Consider the following 27205-nt stretch of genomic DNA (forward strand, 5'->3'; position numbering starts at 1 on the left):
AATTAAATGAATGAAAATAAAACATAAGCATTTAACATTTAGCACGCATTACGTGCTACCTGTCCCAGACCTGTTGTTTTCAACTCTCTAGAGACCGCAGGAGCGGTAGAGATACTCTTAATGATCGGCTATGAAAAGCCAACTGACATTTACTCCTGAGGTGCTGACTTGCTGCACCCTCGACAACTACTGTGATTATTATTATTTGACCATGCTGGTCATTTATGAACATTTGAACATCTTGGCCATGTTCTGTTATAATCGCCACCCGGCACAGCCAGAAGAGGACTGGCCACCCCTCATAGCCTGGTTCCTCTCTAGGTTTCTTCCTAGGTTTTGGCCTTTCTATGGAGTTTTTCCTAGCCACCGTGCTTCTACACCTGCATTGCTTGCTGTTTGGTGTTTTAGGCTGGGTTTCTGTACAGTACTTTGAGATATCAGCTGATGTAAGAAGGGCTATATAAATAAATCTGAGTTGATTTGATTTGATTAATTTGCTTCAAGCCTGTCTTGAGCATTTGGCCATCAATTCTCAACCACATCGCAGTGAATGTCCTCAATGTTTATGCACCTTTTGGCATGGCGAATCCAAGCTTGACATTGGTCTGCATTGATGTTGTCGCATGCGTCATCCATGGCCAGTAGGAGGGTGGCACTCTCATGTGGACGGCAATCGTACACCTTCCACCTCCATGCTGCAAAAAATTCCACAATAGGGTTGCGGAAAGGAGAGTATGGGGGCAGGTTTTCTGGTCTGATGAAACCAAGATTTAACTCTTTGGCCTGAATGCCGAGCGTCACGTCTGGAGGAAACCTGGCACCATCCCTACGGTGAAGCATGGTGGTGGCAGCATCATGCTTTGGGGATGTTTTTCAGCGGCAGGGACTGGGAGACTAGTCAGGATCGAGGGAAATATGAACGGAGTAAAGTACAGAGAGATCCTTGATGAAAACCTGCTCAAGAGCGGTCAGGACCTCAGACTGGGGCGAAGGTTCACCTTCCAAAAGGACAATGACCCTAAGTACACATCCAAGACAACGCAGGGGTGGCTTCGGGACATGTCCCTGAATGTCCTTGAGTGGCCCAGTCAGAGCCCGTACTTGAACCCAATCTAACATCTCTGGAGAGACCTGAAAATAGCTGTACAGCGACGCTCCCCATCCAACCTGACAGCTTGAGAGGATCTGCAGCGAAGAATGGGAGAAACTCCCCAAATACACGTGTGCCAAGCTTGTAGCATCATACCCAAGAAAACTTGAGGCTGTAATCGCTGCCAAATGTGCTTCAACAAAGTACTGAGAAAAATGGTCTGAATACTTATGTAAATCTTATATTAAAGTTTTACATTTTTTATAATATTTGTGTAGATTGATGAGTGAAAAAAACGATTTAATACATTTTGGAATAAGGCTGTAACGTAACAAAATGTGGAAAAAGTCAAGGGGTCTGAATACTTTCCGAATGCATTGTATGTGACCCCTTCACCTTGACAGGCCTGCTCAATTTCATTGGTCTATGTCTTACCGCACCATCTTTAGACATACTGTAGCTGTTCACATGTAGATGTTTCCCCCACGTTGTCCAGGCACTTGGAAGGTCGCGCGTTGGCCGATGAGTTTCCGCCCACGGCCTGAGTTTTGGCCAGGTTGAAGCCTGCTTCATCAACACATATATACTTGTGATAGTACAAAAGTAGCATGTACTTCAAATAGTAACAGTAATACAGTATATGGTGCTGTACCTGAACATACTCGGCCCGCAGTTGTTTCACCTGGTCGCTGTTTCTCTCAAAAGGCACCAGGTAAATGTGTTTCATACATACCTGGTGCCTCTTCAAAATGCGGCCGATTGTTAGTAGGCTGATGGATGCCACATTGGCAAAGATGTCATTGTTCTCCTCAATGGCCTGCTTTGTTTTGGACAGCTATTATGCAACGGGGCCTCCCACTCTTTCTATTCTGGTTAGAGCCAGTTTGTAACAACTGTTCTGTGAAGAGAGTGGTACACGGCGTTGTACGAGATCTTCAGTTTCTTGGCAATTTCTCGCATGGAATAGCCTTCATTTCTCAGAACAAGAATAGACTGACGAGTTTCAGAAGAAAGTCCTTTGTTTCTGGCCATTTTGAGCCTGTAATCGAACCCACAAATGCTGACGCTCCAGATACTCAACTAGTCTAAAGTTGGCCAGTTTTATTGCTTCTTTAATCAGCACAACAGTTTTCAGCTGTGCTAACATAATTGCAAAAGGGTTTTCTAATGATCAATTTGCCTTTTAAAATGATAAACTTGGATTAGCTAACACAACATGCCATTGGAACACAGGAGTGATGGTTGCTGATAATGGGCCTCTGTACGCCTATGTAGATATACCATTAAAAATCAGCCGTTTCCAGCTACAAAAGTCATTTACAACATTAACAATGTCTACACTGTATTTCTGATCAATTTGATGTTATTTTAATAGACAAAAGATTTGCTTTTCTTTCAAAAACAAGGACATTTCTAAGTGATCCCAAACTTTTGAACGATAGTGTACGTGTGTGTGTGTGTATGTGTGTGTGTGTGTGTGTGTGTGTGTGTGTGAGAGACAGTCAGTGAGCCATTGCACCTGCACCTTTGATCTAATTCCAGAGCCTGTCCTATTGCTGCAGTCTGATGCAGTGAAACCTCAGTCAGCATGAAAGTTTTCAAGGCTACACAGCCTTTACCCACCCAGCCTTCCTATTCACCTCCCACCCACCACACGCATGCTGATGACAAGAAATGGGATCAATGACACTGAAAAGATAAAGCCTTTGACGTTTTTGCTTTTTTATTGAACCGTGCAAATCGAATTTCATGTATCTGCTTAATAAGAGTACGATTTCCGCCCCGTCTACAGTGCCAGCTAAGGAATTAGTTTCGCTAGCTACGTATTTCTGTCATTAAACCAAACTCCAAACGTAGCCATTTCCATGGACAGTCAACCCTGCTTATTTTTTGCTGCTAAGTGGGACAATGTCAGGCTAATGTCTTCTAAAATCCTCTGCCAAATGCTCATCTAGTGAGTCACTGTTGAAACAATACATCTGACTGAAGTATAAATGTGTCTGTCAGCATCTTCTGTCACCCCCTCCTCTCATCTCAGCTCCCTCGTTCCCTTTAAGAAAGAGTAAAGAAGAAGAGACTGAGGTGACTGGAATATGACAGAGAAAAAAACAGAATGACACTCTCAACAATAACGAAGACTTGCCTCTCTGCTCTTCCAGCTAAGTGGGTTTCAAAACTGAAAGACACATTAAGATGCAGAAACACAGAGTCTTGACAGTGATTGCAAAAGCTCCCCATTGTTGCTGCAGCATATAATGCGTCCTCCTGCCGGCTTTGTCTCTGGCTGTGTGTCTAGCGAGAGCTTGTTTGTGGAGATTTAGAGTGAAAGACAGAGCTATAAGGATCTCCTCTCCTTTGGAGAGCCCTATGACACACTGACTCTGCCTGTGTTGGTTTAAGAGCAATAGTCATGGGCACTGGTGTCTCCACATGTCTTTTGGCTCAGTGACACATTTCCGTTGTGTGTGTGTGTGTGTGTGTGTGTGTGTGTGTGTGTGTGTGTGTGTGTGTGTGTGTGTGTGTGTGTGTGTGTGTGTGTGTGTGTGTGTGTGTGTGTGTGTGTGTGTGTGTGTGTGTGTGTGTGTGTTGGTAGGTTCAGCTGGGAGATGTGCTTTGAGGATATTGTTTTATTAAGGGATCTGATGTCACTCCTGTGTGTTTGAGCATCACACTGCTTTATGCGTCCTCACACAATTCTAGAAACAAAGCTCTGTCGTGAGGAGAATGTCGTTTTGCTTATGTTTGGCACACAGGGTTGTTGCTAGCGTGCTAGGAATTTGCATCTGTGAGAAGAGACTAGTAATTTCTACTCCTACTTTCAGACATAATGTGATATTTACAGCATTTGGAATCATGCAGGGGTTGTCTCAAAATATAAGAAAGGTCACTTTCATTACAGCATGTTATTTAACCATCTCTCTGTCTCCTTTTATTTAAATATCTCTCTCCACAGGTAAAACAGTGTTTCATTACCCATTGTTATCGCTCTCTCTCTCTCTCTCTCTCTCTCTCTCTCTCTCTCTCTCTCTCTCTCTCTCTCTCTCTCTCTCTCTCTCTCTCTCTCTCTCTCTCTCTCTCTCTCTCTCTCTCTCTCTCTCTCTCTCTCTCTCTCTCTCTCTCTCTCTCTCTCTCTCTCTCTATATATATATATATATATATATATATATATATACACTGCTCAAAAAAATAAAGGGAACACTTAAACAACACAATGTAACTCCAAGTCAATCACACTTCTGTGAAATCAAACTGTCCACTTAGGAAGCAACACTGATTGACAATAAATTCCACATGCTGTTGTGCAAATGGAATAGACAAAAGGTGGAAATTATAGGCAATTAGCAAGACACCCCCAATAAAGGAATGGTTCTGCAGGTGGTGACCACAGACCACTTCTCAGTTCCTATGCTTCCTGGCTGATGTTTTGGTCACTTTTGAATGCTGGCGGTGCTCTCACTCTAGTGGTAGCATGAGACGGAGTCTACAACCCACACAAGTGGCTCAGGTAGTGCAGCTCATCCAGGATGGCACGTCAATGCGAGCTGTGGCAAAAAGGTTTGCTGTGTCTGTCAGCGTAGAGTCCAGAGCATGGAGGCGCTACCAGGAGACAGGCCAGTACATCAGGAGACGTGGCGGAGGCCGTAGGAGGGCAACAACCCAGCAGCAGGACCGCTACCTCCGCCTTTGTGCAAGGAAGTGCACTGCCAGAGCCCTGCAAAATGACCTCCAGCAGGCCACAAATGTGCATGTGTCTGCTCAAACGGTCAGAAACAGACTCCATGAGGGTGGTATGAGGGCCCGACGTCCACAGGTGGGGGTTGTGCTTACAGCCCAACACCGTGCAGGACGTTTGGCATTTGCCAGAGAACACCAAGATTGGCAAATTCGCCACTGGTGCCCTGTGCTCTTCACAGATGAAAGCAGGTTCACACTGAGCACATGAGCACATGTGACAGACGTGACAGAGTCTGGAGACGCCGTGGAGAACGTTCTGCTGCCTGCAACATCCTCCAGCATGACCGGTTTGGCGGTGGGTCAGTCATGGTGTGGGGTGGCATTTCTTTGTGGGGCCGCACAGCCCTCCATGTGCTCGCCAGAGGTAGCCTGACTGCCATTAGGTACCGAGATGAGATCCTCAGACCCCTTGTGAGACCATATGCTGACACATGCACATTTGTGGCCTGCTGGAGGTCATTTTGCAGGGCTCTGGCAGTGCACCTCCTTGCACAAAGGCGGAGGTAGCGGTCCTGCTGCTGGGTTGTTGCCCTCCTACGGCCTCCTCCACGTCTCCTGATGTACTGGCCTGTCTCCTGGTAGCGCCACCATGCTCTGGACACTACGCTGACAGACACAGCAAACCTTTTTGCCACAGCTCGCATTGATGTGCCATCCTGGATGAACTGCACTACCTGAGCCACTTGTGTGGGTTGTAGACTCCGTCTCATGCTACCACTAGAGTGAAAGCACCGCCAGCATTCAAAAGTGACCAAAACATCAGCCAGGAAGCATAGGAACTGAGAAGTGGTCTGTGGTCACCACCTGCAGAACCATTCCTTTATTGGGGGTGTCTTGCTAATTGCCTATAATTTCCACCTTTTGTCTATTCCATTTGCACAACAGCATGTGAAATTTATTGTCAATCAGTGTTGCTTCCTAAGTGGACAGTTTGATTTCACAGAAGTGTGATTGACTTGGAGTTACATTGTGTTGTTTAAGTGTTCCCTTTATTTTTTTGAGCAGTGTATATATATATATATATATATATACACTACCGTTCAAAAGTTTGGGGTCACTTAGAAATGTCCTTGTTTTTGAAAGAAAAGCACATTTTTTTTGTCCATTAAAATAACATAACATGTATCTGAAATACAGTGTAGACATTGTTAATGTTGTAAATGACTTGTAGCTGGAAACGGCAGATTTTTAATGGAATATCTACATAGGCGTACAGAGGCCCATTATCAGCAACCATCACTCCTGTGTTCCAATGGCACGTTGTGTGAGCTAATCCAAGTTTATCATTTTAAAAGGCTAATTGATCATTAGAAAACCCTTTTGCAATTATGTTAGCACAGCTGAAAACTGTTGTGCTGATTAAAGAAGCAATAAAACTGGCCTTTAAACGAGTTGAGTATCTGGAGCATCAGCATTTGTGGGTTCGATTACAGGCTCAAAATGGCCAGAAACAAAGGACTTTCTTCTGAAACTCGTCAGTCTATTCTTGTTCTAAGAAATGAAGGCTATTCCATGCGAGAAATTGCCAAGAAACTGAAGATCTCGTACAACGCTGTGTACTACTCCCTTCACAGAACAGCGCAAACTGGCTCTAACCAGAATAGAAAGAGGAGTGGGAGGCCCCGGTGCACAACTGAGCAAGAGGACAAGTACATTAGGTGCGGCAGGTGCGGCAGGTAGCCTAGTGTTTAGAGCGTTGGAGTACATTAGTACATTAGAGTATCTAGTTTGAGAAACAGACGGCTCACAAGTCCTCAACTGGCAGCTTCATTAAATAGTACCCGCAAAACACCAGTCTCAACGTCAACAGCGAAGAGGCGACTCCATTAAAAGTCCACAAAAAATGTGTTTTTCTTTCAAAAACAAGGACATTTCTAAGTGACCCCAAACTTTTGAACGGTAGTGTATATCTTTCTGCCTTTCAGTGTGCCTTCAATAATGTGTGATGAGTGTCCTTTTAGACCTCCTTTCCGTTGCAGACTTCATCAATCTATCCACACAGTATGACAACTGATAACCAGAATCTAGGCCAAATCCATCGCCCGCTCTCTCTAGGAGTGTACACGTTAAGCATCTAACAGGTGTCTCTCTCTCTCCAGGAGTGTACATTTTCAGCCTCTAACAGGTATCTCTCTCTCTCCAGGAGTGTACACGTTCAGCCTCTAACAGGTATATCTCGCTCTCTCTTCAGGAGTGTACACGTTCGGGCTGTTCACTGTGGACATCTTTGTAAACGCGGGCCAGGTGGTGACGGGCAACCTGTCCCCCCACTTCCTGACGGTGTGTAAGCCCAACTTCACGGCCCTGGGCTGCCAGCACGCCCTGCGCTACATCAGCCACCAAGAGGCCTGCACCGGGAACCAGGAGGATATCCTGCGTGCACGTAAAACCTTCCCCTCCAAAGAGGCTGCTCTCAGCGTCTACGCAGCTCTCTATCTCGCGGTGAGTAGGAACCTATGTACCAAAGATACATGTTGAGAGAGTGAGTGAGTCCCTGTTACAACTGCTCACTAATTACATGTAATAACTATGGAATACATATTAGGATTATATAGTAGTAATAGAAATACAAAGTAGGCTTTCGGAACTGTATAGACATCGCTGGGACATCTAGGCGTGAAAGGGTAATTCCAAGATTCTGTGAGGGACAGGCTTTTGAACATCTTAATGATTGAAGTGGATTTAGTGAGTAGGCCCAATAGATGCCGGTCTTGGATGAGCTGGAGTTCTTTGATGGCTATGAGTCAGACTAGATGCGAAGAACACTGCAAAATATATCCTGGTAGTCTCTAAACCTGTGTAATCTGTTCATCAATTCTTGTCAGATTGGCCTAGGCTGTCATGTCTCAAAATGTTGTTTTTGTTTTGGACGCTGGTTTCGAGTCGCAGCCTTTCATTGGTCGAAGAGTGTCTGAGGGTAAGATGCAATTGTTTGAAGATTTCACATTTGATATTTCACTTTTTTCAATCAAATTTGTTCCATTACCCACACAGTATGTAGATCAACTTTCTCTATATTGTTTTGGTCTGAAGGGTGGGTGGGCTGTTTACAGATGGACTATGTACAGCTGCAGCGATCGGTAACCTGCTCAGATAGCTGATGTTTAAAGTTTGTGAGGGAAATATAAGTCTCCAGCTTCAGCGATTTTTGCAATTCGTTCCAGTCACTGGCAGCAGAGAACTAGAAGGAAATGCGGCCAAAGGAGGTGTTGGCTTTGGGGATGACCAGTGAGATATACCTGCTGGAGAGCGTGCTACGGGTGGGTGTTGTTATGGTGACCAGTGAGCTGAGATAAGGCAGAGCTTTACCGAGCAAAGACTTATAGATGACCTGGAGCCAGTAGGTCTGGTGACGAATATGTAGCGAGGGCCAGCCGACTAGAGCATACAGGTCGCAGTGGTGGGTGGTATAAGGGGCTTTTGTAACAAAACGGATGGCACTGTGATAGACTGCATCCAGTTTGCTGAGTAGAGTATTGGAAGCTATATTGTGTTGATGACATCGCAGAAGCCAAGGAACGGTAGGATGGCCAGTTTTACTAGGGTAAATTTGGCGGCGTGAGTGAGGGAGGCTTTGTTGCGAAATAGAAAGCCGATTCTAGATTTGATTTTGGATTGGTGTGATCCGATTTACAAAAATGAAGTAACTGTAATCAGCCTGGATTACAATTTTTTAAATTAGGATTACAGTGACATTCTTAAAAACAGCTGATTACATTTGGGATTACTTTATCAACTAAAAAGAGGACATTTGTGTCACGATCGTCAATGGGAGAGAGAGAGGACCAAGGCGCAGCGTGTGGAAAATACATCTTCTCTTTAATTGGAAGAAGGACAACGAAACAAAACAACAAACAGACGAACGTGAAGCTATCAAAAGACTAAGTGCAAACATGCAACATAGACACAGACAATTACCCACAAAAACCTAGTGCCTATGGCTGCCTTAAATATGGCTCCCAATCAGAGACAATTAATGACATCTGTCTCTGATTGAGAACCATTCAGGCAACCATAGACACAGCTAGACTTCTATACTAAACATAAACCCAACTACTCTAATAAACCCCCTAAACCTTACAACCACCCTAGACACTACAAAAAACACATACATTCCCCATGTCACACCCTGACCTAACTAAAATAATAAAGAAAACAAAGAATACTAAGGCCAGGGTGTGACAATACCCCCCCCCAAAGGTGCGGACTCCGACCGCACAAACTGACATAGAAAGGGGAGGGTCCGGGGTGGGCCCCATCATGGCGGCGGCTCGGGTGCGGGACGTGGCCCCCACTCCACCATTGTCCATACCCGCTTTGGTAGCCTCCTCCAAATGGCCACCCTCCAAATACCCCCACCTAAAATAATAGGCCTCAGCAGGACAAGGGGCAGCACCGGGACAAGGGGCAGCACCGGGACAAGGGGCAGCACCGGGACAAGGGGCAGCACCGGGACAAGGGGCAGCCCCGGGATAAGGGGCAGCCCCGGGATAAGGGGCAGCCCCGGGATAAGGGGCAGCTCCGGACTGAAGGACGGCAGCTCCGGACTGAGGGGCGGATCCTGGCTGGCTGGCTCTGGCGGATCCTGGCTGGCTGGCTCTGGCGGATCCTGGCTGGCTGACGGCTCTGGCGGATCCTGGCTGGCTGACGGCTCTGGCGGATCCTGGCTGGCTGACGGCTCTGGCGGATCCTGGCTGGCTGACGGCTCTGGCGGATCCTGGCTGGCTGACGGCTCTGGCGGATCCTGGCTGGCTGACGGCTCTGGCTGGTCTTGGCTGGCTGACGGCTCTGGCTGGTCTTGGCTGGCTGGCGGCTCTGGCTGGTCATGTCTGGCTGGCGGCTCTGGCTGGTCATGTCTGGCTGGCGGCTCTGGCTGGTCATGTCTGGCTGGCGGCTCTGGCTGGTCATGTCTGGCTGGCGGCTCTGGCTGGTCCTGTCTGGCTGGCGGCTCTGGCTGGTCCTGTCTGGTTGGCGGCTCTGGCAGATCCTGTCTGGTTGGCGGCTCTGGCAGATCCTGTCTGGTTGGCGGCTCTGGCAGATCCTGTCTGGTTGGCGGCTCTGGCAGATCCTGTCTGGTTGGCGGCTCTGGCAGATCCTGACTGACTAACGGCTCTGACGGCTCGGGACAGACGGGCGGCTCTAATGGCTCTGTGCAGACGGATGGCTCAGATGGCGCTGGGTAGACGGATGGCTCAGATGGCGCTGTGTAGACGGATGGCTCAGATGGCGCTGGGTAGACGGATGGCTCAGATGGCGCTGGGTAGACGGATGGCTCAGATGGCGCTTGGTAGACGGATGGCTCAGATGGCGCTTGGTAGACGGATGGCTCAGATGGCGCTTGGTAGACGGATGGCTCAGATGGCGCTTGGCAGACGGATGGCTCTGGCTGATCCTGTCTGGCGGAAGGCTCTGGCTGATCCTGTCTGGCGGAAGGCTCTAGCGGCTCCTGTCTGGCGGACGGCTCTAAAGGCTCATGGCAGACGGGCGGCTTTGAAGGCTCAGTCCAGACGGGCAGTTCATGCGGCGCTTGGCAGACGGACAGTTCAGACGGCGTTGGGCAGACGGGCAGTTCAGGCGCCGCTGGGCAGACGGCAGACTCTGGCCGGCTGAGACGCACTATAGGCCTGGTGCGTGGCGCCGGAACTGGAGGTACCGGGCTAAGGACACGCACCTTTAGGCTAGTGCGGGGAGCAGCAACAGGACGCACAGGACTCTGAGGACACACAGGAGGCTTGGTGCGTGGTGTAGGCACTGGTGGTAATGGGCTGGAGACACGCACCATAGGGCTAGTGCGTGGAGGAGGAACAGGGCTCTGGAAACGCACTGGAAGCCTGGTGCGTGGTGTAGGCACTGGTGGTACTGGGCTGGGGCGGGGAGGTGGCGCCGGAAATACCGGACCGTGCAGGGGTACTGGCTCCCTTGAGCACTGAGCCTGCCCAACCTTACCTGGTTGTATGCTCCCCGTCGCCCGACCAGTGCGGGGAGGTGGAATAACCCGCACCGGCCTATGTAGGCGAACCGGGGACACCATGCGTAAGGCTGGTGCCATGTAAGCCGGCCCGAGGAGACGCACTGGTGGCCAGATGCGTTGGGCCGGCTTCATGACATCCGGCTCAACGCTCAATCTAGCCCGGCCGATACGTGGAGCTGGAATGTACCGAACCGGGCTATGCACGCGTACAGGAGACACCATGCGCTCTACTGCGTAACACGGTGTCTGCCCATACTCTCGCTCTCCACGGTTAGCCTGGGAAGTGGGCGCAGGTCTCCTACCTGCCCTCGGCCCACTACCTCTTAGCCCCCCCCCAAGAAAATTTTGGGTTGTACTCACGGGCTTCCAGCCTTGCTTCCGTGCTGCCTCCTCATATCGCCGCCTCTCTGCTTTCGCTGCCTCCAGCTCAGCTTTGGGGCGGCGATATTCTCCTGGTTGAGCCCAAGGTCCCTTACCATCCAATTCGTCCTCCCATGTCCAGAAATCCTGTGTAGGTGGGTCCTGTTGCCGCTTGACACGCCGCTTGGTCCGATTTAGGTGGGTAATTCTGTCACGATCGTCAATGGGAGAGAGAGAGGACCAAGGCGCAGCGTGTGGAAAATACATCTTCTCTTTAATTGGAAGAAGGACAACGAAACAAAACAACAAACAGACGAACGTGAAGCTATCAAAAGACTAAGTGCAAACATGCAACATAGACACAGACAATTACCCACAAAAACCTAGTGCCTATGGCTGCCTTAAATATGGCTCCCAATCAGAGACAATTAATGACATCTGTCTCTGATTGAGAACCATTCAGGCAACCATAGACACAGCTAGACTTCTATACTAAACATAAACCCAACTACTCTAATAAACCCCCTAAACCTTACAACCACCCTAGACACTACAAAAAACACATACATTCCCCATGTCACACCCTGACCTAACTAAAATAATAAAGAAAACAAAGAATACTAAGGCCAGGGTGTGACAATTTGATAAAACTTTGTCAGCACTGCTGTCATTTAGCACACCATCATGACTTCTCACATGCTCTCAGAGATTCTATTGTCCTGCTGATGGCCCATTAACCCATAGCCTACAATGGTCACACCCCCACATAGATCTAGTTAACATAATACGAAGATCCTTATCAAAATCTGTCTGTTTACACTAGTGATATGTTTTTTAGCATGGGCTGCATCTCAATCCACCGCATCCACTGAAAATGCCCTTCGCATATGTGGTGAACGGTGACAGAGCTAGAGTGGTGCTTGTCAGACCACGAGACATCCCAAAAATTGGTCTTCTCACATAAATGTCTGTAGCATCCAAAACTGTTACGACGACTCAGCTCATGACCCTGGGACTGAACACCTCCCTTTGCAACTGGATCCTGGGCTTCCTGACGGGCCGCCCCCATGCGGTGAAGGCAGGCAACAACACATCCACCACGCTGACCATCAACACGGGTACCCCTCAGGGGTTTGTGCTTAGCCCCCTCCTGTACTGGCCACGCACAACTCTAACATCATCATCAACTTTGCTGATGACATGATGGTGGTAGGCCTGATCACCGACAACTGAAAACGAGACAGCCTATATGGAGGAGTTCAGTGACCTGGCAGTTATCTTTCTCTCTGCATTGCTGAAAAAGGACCCGTAAGTAAGCATTTCTCTGTTAGTCTATACCTGTTGTTTACGAAGCGTGTGACAAATACAATTTGATTGTATTTATTTTCCTCCTGTATTGTAAAAAAGCTCTTGGAAGCTATAGAAATGCATTTATTAATGTCTATATTCGTTTGACACATTTATTCTATTACACACACATTAATACATAAATAAAATGATATTACGTGAGCTAAACATAAAAAGAAAAAAAGAACAAATACATAAAAACATTTTCTCCGTATATTGTTTTTAGAGAGTACATATATTATTGTCCACACTACAATAACAAAATACTTAAATACATGTAATTTTGTCCTTGAAACATTTAGTTGAAATACTGTAGAATTGACCTTACAATATAGCTAGTTATTTGTATTATTTATTTTAAACTGTCTTTTTTGTTAATCTTTATCAAGGGTGCCAATCATTTTGGAGGTGACTGTATACTCACCTGACTAGCCTGCAGTAGTAGCGACATCATCACCCTTGACTACCTGCATTTGGAATGCAGATGTGCAGGAAGGCAGACACAGCATGCTGCAGAGAATCAGATTCTGTTCATCAGCTCCAATAAGCCTACACACAGAAGCCAGAAAGCAGAAAGCACTCGTCCACACGCACACACGTGCACACACACACTCACTAACATGCACAAACACACTGGAACAGTGTTGACTGATTCTTGGATTTCTTTAAAAAAATCTTTGCTACGAATATCAGATTTGGACACAATGTTTTGGCTGGTTGATCAAATTCCGCTTAAAAGAATATCCTTCACTGAATGCTAGCAGACAAAGCCTGTTACTTTATTTAAAGATGATCCTGCTGATTCCCCCTACTCACTCTGGAAAGTGCTGCTAGTTGAATGATTTGAGGGTGAATTACAGTAATAAGCACAGGAATGCCCTGGTAAAAAGTAGTGTACTATATTGGGAATAAGGTGCCTTTTCAGAAACAGCTTCAGTCTGCAAATCTATAACCTGTAGGGAACACAAGATATGGTCTATACATGGAATATAAGTTCCTCACTTATAGGTGGCACAAATTGGGATATGGGATAGGGAAATTGACAAGGTATATGCACATTAAATACTGTAGTATTTACTATAGCTAAAAAAGTGTAATGTTTTTGCAGACTGTAGTGTTTTTGTGGACATTACTGTAATATTTACTTCAGAGTTTTTGCAGATAATACTGTAGTATTTACTATAGTATTCTACAGTATACTACAACATTCTATAGTAACAACTACACATGATCAAGGAATACTTCAGTGTGTAGTATAGTATTCTTCAGTATATTAAAGTTTACTACAGAATACTATAGTAAGTACTCTAGTATTCTATAGTAAACATGACAGAAGATATAACATGACAGAAGATCATGACAAACATATTGATATATTTAAAATATATCATTTGAATTATTTGGCTATGAGAAAGACTGGAGTAGGACATTAAAGGGAAAACTGATCCTAGATCAGCACTCATACACTGAGACAACAGGTACATATGAGTCCTGTTCAGAGGACCACAGTCTGATGGCGGTCTTTCATAGGGAATCCTAACGTCACTGCAGACTACAGCTACAGGGGAATACACTTCCCAGATCAAACTCTGTCAGATTTTCTTATCTGTGATGGGTTAGATCATCTTAAGGCATACAGTACCTTCAGAACGTTACAAAATGGGATTAAAATTGATTTGATTTTCATTTATTTGTCATTGACAAAAAAAAGAAAATTAAATCCATTACACAAAATACTGTGTGATGTCAAAGTGGAATAAAAAGTCAAACATATATATTTTTTTATACAAAATAAAACACACATATATCGTTATCTTTTTTTTATTCTTCAAGATGTGTGAAGTTGGTTGTTGATCATTGCTAGACAGCCATTTTTGAGTCTTGCCATAGATTTTCAAGATGATTTATGTCAAAACTGTAACTAGGCCACTGAGGAACATTCAATGGCGTGCGTCTTGGTAAGAAACTCCAGTGTGAATTTGTCTCCCAGTGTCTGTCGGAAAGCATACTGAATCAAGTTTTCCTCTAGGATTTTGCCTGTGCTTAGCTCTATTCCATTTATTTTTATCCTAAAAAACTCCTTAGTCCTTGTCAATGACAATCTTACCCATAACATGATGCAGCCACCACCATGCTTGAAAATATGAAAAGTGGTACTCAGTGATGTGTTGTGTTGGATTTGCCCCAAACATAACGCTTTGTATTTTCTGCAGTATTACTTTAGTGCCTTATTGGAAACAGGATGCATGTTTTGGAATATTTGTATTCTGTACAGGTTTCCTTCTTTTCACTCTGTCATTTACAGTGGTTACTCCTTTAAAAAATTTGAATTTACACTGTGGGACTTAGAGGTAATTTGTGGTTCAGTACGGTACCCTGCGTCACCACTTCATTGCTCCAGACCAGCACAAGGGGGAGTTAGAACACTGATTATGCTTTTGGGTCCTGCTGTGTCTCTAACTGACAATGAATGGGCGACATAAACCTAAATAGAAACTGATAATTGTGCACGACTTCAGTATTACTTACTAAAACTGTTATTACACTAAAGTTTTTATTATTTTGTTAGGATTATTTTGGTCTTACTGTAGTAGTGTAGGCCACTCCCGACCGTTCACGTTATACGGCGTCTGAGTGGCGCAATGGTCTAAGATGCTGTGTTGCTACAGATGCTGGTTCAATACCCGTGCCCCCCTCAACTGGGAGACCTATGAGATGATTGTAGGTTTTTGGTTTCTCTCCCTCTAAAAACAGAAATAATTCTAAATAACATACTGGCTTTATTTTCAAATTAGTAACAATGTCTCACCCCATGTTCAAGAATGGTCATTTTCTCGCTCATTTTACATTATTTGAAAACAAAATCATCTCCAAATATTGTTCTTTTTTAAACAAAGTGATTATTATTATTAATTTAGAATGATTTAAAAGCCTGTTGGATATTCTCACAGATATATTATTAACCCTGTTATTAGCAGGACAATATATATTGGTCATATTATTCATGACTCCCGAGTGGCGCACAATGGGATTGCCTTGCAGTTCTCCAGCTGTATCCACTGAAAAAGCGCGAGGTTCAAGGCACGAGGGCAGGGGGCACGGGATGGGCCGCAGAGCCGCACACAGAAGACCGACCTTGCCACCCCGCCACACTGGCAACACTTTAAGTGGCATTGCACTAATAATGGCGCTGACAAGGGAAACATTCCCGCTGTTCTGTTATTAGTGCCAGTCTGCACGTTCAAACTAAACAATGTAACTAATAATGGCATCTTTATGTTTTCGTTAACAAAATGATGATATAAATACTCTTTCAAAATGCCGATGTTCATTTAGTTATGGATCCATAACGAATTACTATGGGAATAAATGTAACTGAATTACAGACATATACTCCAATCCTCTATATGTAATTATTGGCGGAGAGTCACATCATATTTTTCGATATACTGTAGGCCTACCGTAGGCGACATGAGTCTCACTAGTGTTGAGTCATGTGCTGTTAAAAGTGGTGTAGGTCTTATTTATTTAAAGAGCATATTGAAGTTAGAAGCAATAGCCTACAACTATTTTAGCACCGTTTCACACTGCTCTGAGACAAGCATGGGGACTGGTCTTGATAAATCAATGAGATTTTTATTTTCACTGAATCTCTGTTTGGGTATTGGTTAGATTAGAATTAGAACATTAGGGTGTAGAAATGCTATACTCTTAGTGTAACCTTTATTTAAACTAGGCAAGTCAGTTAAGAACAAATTCTTATTTACAAGGACTGCCTACTCCTTCCTCCCTGTCGGGGAATTGAACCCCGGTCTCCCAGGTGCCCGCACGACACAGGGATTCTTTAGCTAAATAGCCCAGTACTGTACTCCCGACCGTCACGTTGTACAGCACCAATATTTTCCGTACCATCCTGACGGAAGGTTTTTTTTTCGTTTTTCTTGGAATAGAAACACCATAATATTAATCAAATTAATTAAGCAAGTACCAATAAAAGTTTGGGCAGCTAGTCATTCCAGGGTTTTTCTTTATTTTTACTATTTTCTACATTGTAGAATAATAGTGAAGACATCACAACTATGAAATAACACATATGAAATCAGTTAAGAACAAATTCTTATTTAAAGGGACAACCTACTCATCACCCCAGCCCCGCCCCCCCCCCCCCCCCCCCCCCCCCCCGCCCCCGTCGTCGGGGAATTGAATCCCAGTCTCCTGCGTGTCCACATTCTCTAGTAAAGCCATTATTGAAGGCTATCAAATGCTTCTCAAAGATGCCCTCTGGTGGTCAAACTAGCACTAACAAGCATTAATGGTACCAGTGGTTCACATTTAAATAACATGCCATAGAATTCTGCGGCACCATGCAAGCTGCGCCGCAGTACGATGCAACTTTTAAAGGAGGAACCACTGTATGTTAGTATTGTGGACTAACTACAATGTTGTTAATCCATCCTCAGTGTTCTCCTATCAAAGCCATTAAACTCGTTAACTGTTTTAAAATCACCATTGGGGAAATCCCTGAGCGGTTTCCTTCCTCTCCGGAAACTGACTTAGGAAGGGCACCTATATATTTGTAGTGATTGGGCGTATTGATACACCATCCACCATGATACACCATCCAATTAATAACTGTACCATGCTCAAAGGAATATTCATTGTCTGCTTCTTTTTTTAGCCATCTACCAATAGGTGCCTTTCTTTGCAAACCATTTGAAAACCTCCCTGGTCTTTGTGGTTGAATCTGTGCTTGGATTTCACTGTTCGACTGAGGGACCTTGCAGATAATTGTATGTGTGGGGTACAGAGATGGGGTAGTCATTTAAAAATCATGTTAAACCATTATTGCACACAGAGTGAGTCCATGCAACCTATTATGTGACTTGTTAAGCACATTTTTACTCCTGAACTTATTTAGGCTTGCCATAACAAAAGGGTTGAAAACTTATTGACTCATTTTTTATTAATTTGTAAACATTTATTGAAAACATAATTCCACATTCAAATTATTGTGTATTGTGTGTAGACCAGTGACAAAAAAACTACATTTAAACATTTTTAAATTCAGGCTGTAAAACAAGAAAATGTGACTCGTTTCAGGAAAAACTAGGCGTATGTGTGCATCACTACTTTACAGGAGAAACATTTGAATGTAAACGTGTATTTTTGTCGAAATGCATTTTTTTGCAGAAATGCCTTCTGGAACATTTCAACTTTCATGGGCCTTAATAACAAACGTGTATGCCATTTGTAAATACGAATACAATTGTTAAATTACAAGCCTAGTTGGTTTAGCCATGGAAAAAGACAGGAACTTTCCAGCTAGCCATGATTGGCTAAGATAATGAATGGGCTGGACATGCCAAGAGATGAGTTCGGATTGGTCTGCCATGTAGCGCGCTTCTGTATCTAACATGTGCTGCTCAGTATGTGTAGGTAATCCTTTCTAACATGGTTATTTTGAAAGATATTTAGAAGAATTGCATAAGTGTTGCTAATGCTCTCCACTTTCTGGAGGACCCGATTTTGAAATCAGTGGACTGCCCGGTGGATGAAGAGTATGATAGCAAAGGAAATTGAGAAAATTCTGACGTTTGATTGCAAATAATGCGGAGGGAGTCTAAAAAATAACACACAGAAAAAGGCTGTTGTATAAAACACCTGTCTCCGGATTACATCTTCAAACTAAGGGCAGCCATTTGCATTGCTAGTTATAGCATAATGTTAGCTAGCTAGCTAACATTGAACCTAGCTAGTTGGTTAGCTTTAGCTACCAGCAGATTCATGCAGGGTAGTAACATTATGAGTTGGGAATATGTCAGGCCTAACAACACCCGTGACAATATATCCTCCAAACACCAGCTTCGAGGGCAATTTCACTTTAGTATAATGGGTTACCAACATATTCAAATACTGATTGTCATATTTTTATAAAAATATTATTTTGATGAATTTATTAATACTATTTCATCCTTCCACAAAATATAGTCCCGACACAAATCAAAGGATGCTACCCAAGCCGGCTGGTCATTCGTTCTATCGGTTCCGTTGCCAGAGATGCAACACAGTCATTAGGTTTTTTTGTTCTGTATCTATGGACGCGACCCAGTCGTTCGTTCTAAATGTTCCATTGCCATACTGACTGGCAACGATCTTATCCCTTGCTAGCTAGCCAACTACGGCTAACTTACAGTCACAATGCAGCCAGAATAACAGCAAAGTAGCTGCATTTGTGTTTGTTTAAGCTATTTTATTTGGATATATCCTTAACAATGAGCTAATGATGTGCAATTATGCTCTCTCGTCAGGACACTGTTGTTCGGAGGAGCTAGCCAACAACACAGCTAACACAATCACTTAAAACTGAAGCTGGAAAGTATGCGAACTAACTGCAATTCGTTTCGTTTTACCTGTTCGCTATTGACATTTCTTTGTATAGATCCATAAAAATGATGCCAGCTGATTCATGATTTCGACTGGCTGAGAAAAGCTGTCTGCCTGTCTCTCTCATCCCGACTCCCGACATGTTCATTACTATGGACAGCTGGAGATCGAATTTCAATATTGAAACAATGTTGCAAATGTCGAAGAGACAGACAGCAAGGTTTATACAAATCTCCGCTATTGAAAACCAAATGCTAGTCTAAAAGAAATGGAAGATAATGTATAGATGATTTTTATAGTGGCGATCAAGTTAATAAATTGCCTGGCTGGGCTGATGAGGCAGTGGATTGCGCAGTGAGATGGAAACGAGTAAATATGCATTTCAACATCATAGCGTTAGCCAGTGGTAACTTGTGGAATAGACACAGGCTGGAATGCAGTTTTAACCAATCAGCATCCAGGATTAGACCCACCCATTGTATAATGTTTAGCTAGCTAGCTACATGTCTAAACAAAAGACTATGCAAGTAACCATTTCACTGTACTGTTTACATCTTCTGTATCCTGTGCATGTGACAAATAAATGTTAATTTTATTTGATATAGTGTGTGCTTAGCAGAGACGGTAATGTGAAGAACAACATGACCTGCACTAAAGTCAAATTAGGATATAACGTCAGGCCAATTAGAATGTGTCCAAGTTACAACATTCTCAGTTAGAATGCCCTGCTTTTATTTTGTCACACTCGCAACCATAAGCTATTTTCTGTAATTAACTTGCCAGTAACTTGTAAATAATGATCTTGTTGTGAGTTCATTTTTCTGTAACAACGAAGACAAATTAGCTTAATTTCAGCTATATGATATGGTCATTATTTGAACTGGCTATCTAGCTAACAAGATAGAAATTAACCAAAACATTGTTTAGTTGCTTTTAGTTGCCTGGTTCGCTAGATTGAAGAAAAAGTATGTGAACCCTTTAGAATTACCTGGATTTCTGCATAAGTTGGTCATAACATTTTATCTGATCTTCATCTACATGTAAGTCACAACAATAGACAAACACAGTCTGCTTAAACTAATAACACACAAACAATTATAATTTTTCATGTCTTTATTGAACACACCGTATAAACATTCACAGTGCAGGTTGGAAAAAGTACGTGAACCCTTGAATTTAATAACAGGTTGACCCTCCATTGGCAGCAATAACCTCAACCAAATGTTTTCTGTAGTTGTGGATCAGACCTGCACAACGGTCAGTAGGAATTTTGGACCATTCCTCTTTACGAAACTGTTTCAGTTCAACAATATTCTTGGGATGTCTGGTGTGAACTGTTCTCTTGAGGTCATGCCACAGAATCAATCGGGTTGGGTCAGGACTGACTGGGCCACTCCAGAAGGCGTATTTTCTTCTGTTTAAGCCATTCTGTTCTTTTGGGTGGTTGTTCTTTTGCATCACCTAACTTAAGTTGAGCTTCAATTCGCGGACAGATAGCCTTACATTCTCCTGCAAAATGTCTTGATAAACTTGTCGATGATAGCAAGCTGTCCAGGCCCTGAGGCAGCAAAGCAGCCCCAAACCATGATGCTCCCTCCACCATAGTTTACAGTTTGGATGAGGTTGTGATGTTGGTGTGCTTTGCCTTTTTTTCTCCACATATAGTGTTGTGTGTTCTTTCCAAACAAGACAACTTTAGTTTCATCTGGCCACAGAATATTTTGCCAGTAGCGCTGTGGAACATCCAGGTGCTCTTTTGCGAACTTCAGACGTGCAGCAATGTTTTTTTTGGACAGCAGTGGCTTCTTCCATGCTGTCCTCCCATGAATACAATTCTTGTTTAGTGTTTTATGTATTGTAGTCTCGTCAACAGAGATGTTAGCAGAGGTTTCTGTAAGTCTTTAGCTGACACTCCAGGATTCTTCTTAACCTCATTGAGCATTCTGCGCTGTGCTCTTGCAGTCTTCATTGCAGGACGGCCACTCCTAGGGAGAGTAGCAACAGTGCTGAACTTTCTCCATTTATTGAGTATTTGTCTTACCATGGACTGACATTTAGAGGTACTTTTGTAACCCTTTCCAGCTTTATGCAAGTCAACAATTCTTAATCTTATGTCTTTTGTTCGAAGCATGGTTCACATTTATTTTTTATTTTTTATTTCACCTTTATTTAACCAGGTAGGCCAGTTGAGAACAAGTTCTCATTTACAATTGCGACCTGGCCAAGATAAAGCAAAGCAGAGCGACACAAACAACAACACAGAGTTACACATGGAATTAACAAACGTACAGTCAATAACACAATAGAAAAAGTCTATATACAGTGTGTGCAAATGGTGTAAGGAGGTAAGGCAATAAATAGGCTATAGTAGCAAAGTAATGACAATTCAGAAAATTAACACGGGAGTGATGGATGTGCAGATGATGATGTGCAAGTAGAAATACTGGTGTGCAAAAGAGCAAAGAAATTCATTTAAAAAATATGGGGATGAGGTAGGTAGATTGGATGGGCTATTTACAGATGGGCTGTGTACAGCTGCAGCGATCGGTAAACTGCTCAGATAGCTGATGCTTAAAGTTTGTGAGGGAGATATAAGTCTCCAACTTCAGTGTTTTTTGCAATTCGTTCCAGTCATTAGCCGCAGAGAACTGGAAGGAAAGGCGGCCAAAGCAGGTGTTGGCTTTGGGGATGACCAGTGAGATATACCTGCTGGAGCGCGTACTACGGGTGGATGTTGTTATGGTGACCAGTGAGCTGAGATAAGGCGGAGCTTTACCTAGCAAAGACTTATAGATGACCTGGAGCCAGTGGGTCTGGCGACGAATATGTAACGATGCTTCTTGTGAATAGCAAACTCAAATTTTGTGGGTGTTTTTTTTATGGGACAGGGCAGCTCTAACCAAAATCTCCAATCTTGTCTCATTGATTCGACTCCAGGTTAGTTGACCCCTGACTCCAATTAACTTTTGGAGAACTTATTAGCCTAGGGGTTCACATACTTTGTCCAGCCTACACTGTGAAAGTTTAAATTATGTATTCAATATAGACAAGAAAAATACAATAATTTGAGGGTTATTACTTTAATCACAGTTTGTTTGTCTATTGTTGTGACTTAGACGATCAGATCAAATTTAATGTTCAATTTATGCATAAATCCAGGTAATTCCGAAGGGTTCACATACTTTTTCTTGCCACTGTATACTAAATACATTTTTAAACGGATGGGTTTATTGGTGTTAAAATAAGGCTGCTGATGTCATGCAGCCTGTCGTTTTTGTGTTTATACTTTTTCATGACAACAACGAAAAGTTTAATTTCAGACGACAATAGAATGTTCATGATGTCACTGTGACAACTGTCTACAGACATGTTGATATACATAGTATAAACCAGCCTTATTCTTGAAATCTTCGGTTGTTTAGTACACTACTCACTCTGTGTAGCACATGGCCTCACATGTGAATCATTGAAGAGAGGGGTGGGGCTAAGGCTTAAGAGTGTGTGAACGATGCTGAATGGAGGTAGACAGAGAGAAGCTCTCCAGTAGGTGTACCAAAACATTCAAGGGCCATTTTCTCAAAGCTGGAATATCAACTTTCAATATCAACTTTCCCATTCTTCCTCAAATGTAGTGTATGATATACCATTTTCTAGCTCTAAGTCTCTACTTTTATCCAATGTAAAAAACACAATTTCAAATTTTGCTACATAAGACCGAATCGAGCCGGTCATTCACAAATGTGGAAAAAGTCAAGCGGTGTGAATACTTTCTGAAGGCACTGTATATCCCACGTAGCAAATATCCCTTTTACTGGTTCCAGTGTCTGACTAGTTGCCTAAAGGTACAGTTGAAGTCTGAAGTTTACATACACCTTAGCCAAATACATTTAAACTCAGTTTTTCACAATTCCTGACATTTAATCCGAGTAAAAATTCCCTGTTTTAGGTCAGTTAGTATCACCACTTTATTTTAAGAATGTGAAATGTCAGAATAATAGTAGAGAGTGATTTATTTCAGCTTTTAATTCTTTCATCACATTTCCACTGGGTCAGAAGTTTACATACACTCAATTAGTATTTGGTAGCATTTCCTTTAAATTGTTTAACTTGGGTCAAACATTTCGGGTAGCCGTCCACAAGCTTCCCACAATAAATTGGGTGAATTTTGGCCCATTCCTCCTGACAGAGCTGGTGTAACTGAGTCAGGTTTGTAGGCCTCCTTGCTCGCACACACTTTTTCAGTTCTGCCCACAAAATTTCTATAGGATTGAGGTCAGGGCTTTGTGATGGCCACTCCAATGCCTTGACTTTGTTGTCCTTAAGCCATTTTGCCACAACTTTGTAAGTATGCTTGGGGTCACTGTCCATTTGGAAGACCCATTTGCGACCAAGCTTTAACTTCCTGACTGATGTCTTAAGATGCTGCTTCAATATATCCACATAATTTTCCTGCCTCATGATGCCATCTATTTTGTGAAGTGCACCAGTCCCTCCTGCAGCAGAGCACCCCCACAACATGATGCTGCCACCCCCGTGCTTCACGGTTGGGGTGGTGTTCTTCGGCTTGCAAGCCTCCCCCTTTTTCCTCCAAACATAACGATGGTCATTGTGGCCAAACTGTTCTATTTTTGTTTCATCAGACCAGAGAACATTTCTCCAAAAGGTACGATCTTTGTCCCCATGTGCAGTTGCAAACCGTGTCTGGCTTTTTATGGCGGTTTTGGAGCAGTGGCTTCTTCCTTGCTGAGCGGCTTTTCAAGTTATGTCGATATAGGACACGTTTTACTGTGGATATAGATACTTTTGTACCTGTTTCCTCCAGCATCTTCACAAGGTCCTTTGCTGTTGTTCTGGGATTGATTTGTACTTTTTACACCAAAGTACGTTCATCTTTAGGAGACAGAACGCATCTCTTTCCTGAGCGGTATGACGGCTGCATGGTGTTGCGTACTATTGTTTGTACAGAGGAACGTGATACCTTCAGGTGTTTGGAAATTGCTCCCAAGGATGAACCAGCCTTGTGGAGGTCTTGGCTGATTTCTTTTGATTTTCCCATGATGGCAAGCAAAGAGGCACTGAGTTTGAAGGCAGGCCTTGAAAAACATCCACAGGTACACCTCCAATTGACTCAAATTATGTCAGTTAGCCTATCAGAAGCTTCCAAAGCCATGACATCATTTTCTGGAATTTTCCAAGCTGTTTAAAGGCACAGTCAACTTCATGTATGTAAACTTCTGACCCACTGGAAATGTGATACAGTGAATTATAAGTGAAATAATCTGTCTGTAAACAATTGTTGGAAAAATTACTTGTGTCATGCACAAAGTAGATGTCCTAACCGACTTGACAAAACTATAGTTTGTTAACAAGAAATGTGTGAAGTGGTTGAAAACGAGTTTAAATTACTCCAACCTAAGTGTATGTAAACTTCCGACTTCAACTGTATGTTTGAATGGACTGTTTTTCCCCCCTTGATCCATTTAGAGATGTAGGTCAGTTAGCAGTGCTATTGTTTTGTAGCTGTTAGCATTGTTTAGCATGATACTGTAAAGCACATTATTTATTAGCAGTTAGCGCCTTTAAGCTAGCTACATAAACCCATTGTATTTAATGGTTAGCATGCTACTGTAAAGCACATGTTAGAAGTGTTGGGGTTCGTTCCTTGTTCCTTATCAATCATTGGCTCATTGGTGAAATTAGCATTCTGACAATATCTTTAATTGAATCATTCAAAAACCTTTATTAATGCAATTGCAGACAGAAGTTGACAACAGGAACATAGCACGCATGTTTCCTAGTAAGTTCTGCAAAATAGAAAAGGTCCCAAGTTGCTTTTATCATGTTTGTCGTCAACCCCCTGTGATGTAACTGCCTACGTCATTACCTTCTACTCATGAGACCAAAACCATGCCTACACAGCTATATAAACAAGACTTTTAGTGTTATCTAAAAGCTTAGCAGTAAAGGTCCAAGTTGATTTATAGTGGAATGTCTGACTAATCTCTTATCTCTTACACTCCCCTGCAGAGGTCTGTCTTCACAGTCACACATTTCTCAGACAGTTTCTTATAAGAGGCAGAGATTAGAAAAGACTGGAACAATATTAAACCTTTATAATGAATATATATATATTGTTAATCGGTAGTCTAGGACCCTATAAATGTAAGGAGGGAGGGGTCTTATAACCCCTCCCCTTCTATTAATACAACATAAGCAAAATCAATTATTATAATACATCAAACATTTGGTACAGCCCCTATCATGACCCCAAGGTGAACCCCTGACAGAAGTTAGCTTGCTGCATGCTACTGTAAAGCAGCACTATGGAGATTGGTGATTACTCCTGTTATTCCCTCATTGTCTGTAGCATTATTACAGGCTTGCTGGTAATGAGCCCATAGCAGGATCAAATGCTTGGCTTGTGGACATCATCTAGAATCTGTTGTATGGGATAATCTGAATGAGACAATGTGATTGTTGTATACTGTACTGTATTATAGGCTTACCTAGTTTCTTATGGCTGAGAATGGTATGTTCCCATTGAAAGGCAGTCCAAAGACATTCAATGGCAGTCCACTCTTTGATGGTATGCACAACCAAATATAATGAATTAAGTAATTTGACTTACACTTTATGTGCAAAACGTACAGATTGTGGTTTTAAAACCTTAAGACCTCTGTACAGGATGGGTTTGACAGTATATCCAGTCAGTCAGTAGAGTATGACAGCATGCTAACTCTGTGGGAGAGATTGATCTTTGAAAGGTTGTCACTAAAGGACATTGTCACTCTTCTTCATCTCTTCAGAATATATTTATAGTGTCACACTCCCATTTAACTGACAAGCCTTGATTAGTGACAGTACAAATGTCACTTAATATGTGACATTAAATTGAAAATGTAGGTCGGAGCTTCAATCCCTGTGTAAAGCATTCTGTAAGGCTATTAGATGGTTGAAATCAAGTTGACCTCACCCATTGGGTAGATTGGATTACTGTCTCGGAGGACATTTTTGGAGGGACATAGTAAGAGTGTGGTCATGTGTGAAATGTATACGTTTTAAACAACTTACAACCCGTGGCCCCTGGGAAGGACTGTGAGCCATGCCCTTGACCTGAGTGGGAGAAAGTTTCCCTTCACACACACACACCACCACTACCCTGACCACAGTACAGTCACTGTTTTAATGAAAGCTCTGGGGATACAGTGAATCACCACATAATGGGCCGGACCATTCCAAATGTTAAGGTCAATCAGCAGTAAGACTGAACCACTATCGCCTTTTGGGGGATTTACTGGGATTTCATTTTACACACAGAAGAGGTTATCATTGGGTTTAACTGTTTTTAATCAGGTTCTTTCTGCATGGGGAGATATGGTGAAGGAGGTGGTGATGGTATTCATCATAGTTTGCTATCCTGCAGGAAGGAACGACTGTCTCGTAAAACAGTGGTTCATCAACCATGACGATGATCATCATGCTATATCACTTCTATCATTAACCCAGCGGAAATCAATACAAAATCTCTGATTTAAAATGGCAAACTTTCATAGTGCATTTTCTGCCTTTGGAACAGTGCATCATTTTTTTAAACTTGACGTCAACTCATGTCATGTAGAGATGTCATAAACTAACGCAGAGCGAGATAGAGAAAAAAATCTAATGTTGTGTATCTCTTTCTATCCCCCAGAGAAGAGAAGGAATGAAACTGGGTCAGGGTGCATGCAACCTTTGAGTCCATAGAGAGAGAGCGAGAGAGTGTGTGTGTGTGTGTGTGTGTGTGTGTGTGTGTGTGTGTGTGTGTGTGTGTGTGTGTGTGTGTGTGTGTGTGTGTGTGTGTGTGTGTGTGTGTGTGTGTGTGTGTGTGTGTGTGTGTGTGTGAGAGAGAGAAGAGGAAGCTAGAGAGAGAGAGAAGAGGAACAGAGAGAGAAGAGGAAGAGAGCGAGAAAGAGAGAAGAGGAAGAGAGAGAGAGAGAGAGAAGAGGAAGCTAGAGAGAGAGAAGAGAGAGAGAAAGAAAGAGAGAAGAGGAAGCTAGAGAGAGAGAGAGAAGAGGAAGCTAGAGAGAGAGAAGAGAGAGAGAGAGCAAGAGAGAAGAGGAAGCTAGAGAGAGAGAGAGAAGAGGAAGCTAGAGAGAGAGAGAGAAGAGGAAGCTAGAGAGAGAGAGAGAAGTGGAAGCTAGAGAGAGAGAGAGAAGAGGAAGCTAGAGAGAGATAGAAGAGGAAGCTAGAGAGAGAGAGAGAGAAGAGGAAGAGAGAGAGAGAGAAGAGGAAGAGAGAGAGAGAACAATGGGTAATGTGCCCTCAGAGCATAGAGTTTG

At 43.3% G+C, this 27205-nt stretch overlaps 1 protein-coding gene across 1 annotated transcript in view; it reads left to right on the forward strand.

Moving 5' to 3' along the window:
• The window catches only part of LOC120028146 (phospholipid phosphatase-related protein type 5-like), a 72870-nt gene that overhangs the window by 31688 nt on the left and 13977 nt on the right, over positions 1-27205 (forward strand). Inside the window, exon 3 of the mRNA XM_038973347.1 lies at positions 7017-7267. Coding sequence (XP_038829275.1) covers positions 7017-7267 — 251 coding nt within the window. The remainder of the gene's footprint in view (positions 1-7016; positions 7268-27205) is intronic.

Source organism: Salvelinus namaycush, chromosome 33 (assembly GCF_016432855.1).
Source record: "Salvelinus namaycush isolate Seneca chromosome 33, SaNama_1.0, whole genome shotgun sequence".
Lineage (NCBI taxonomy): Eukaryota > Metazoa > Chordata > Actinopteri > Salmoniformes > Salmonidae > Salvelinus > Salvelinus namaycush.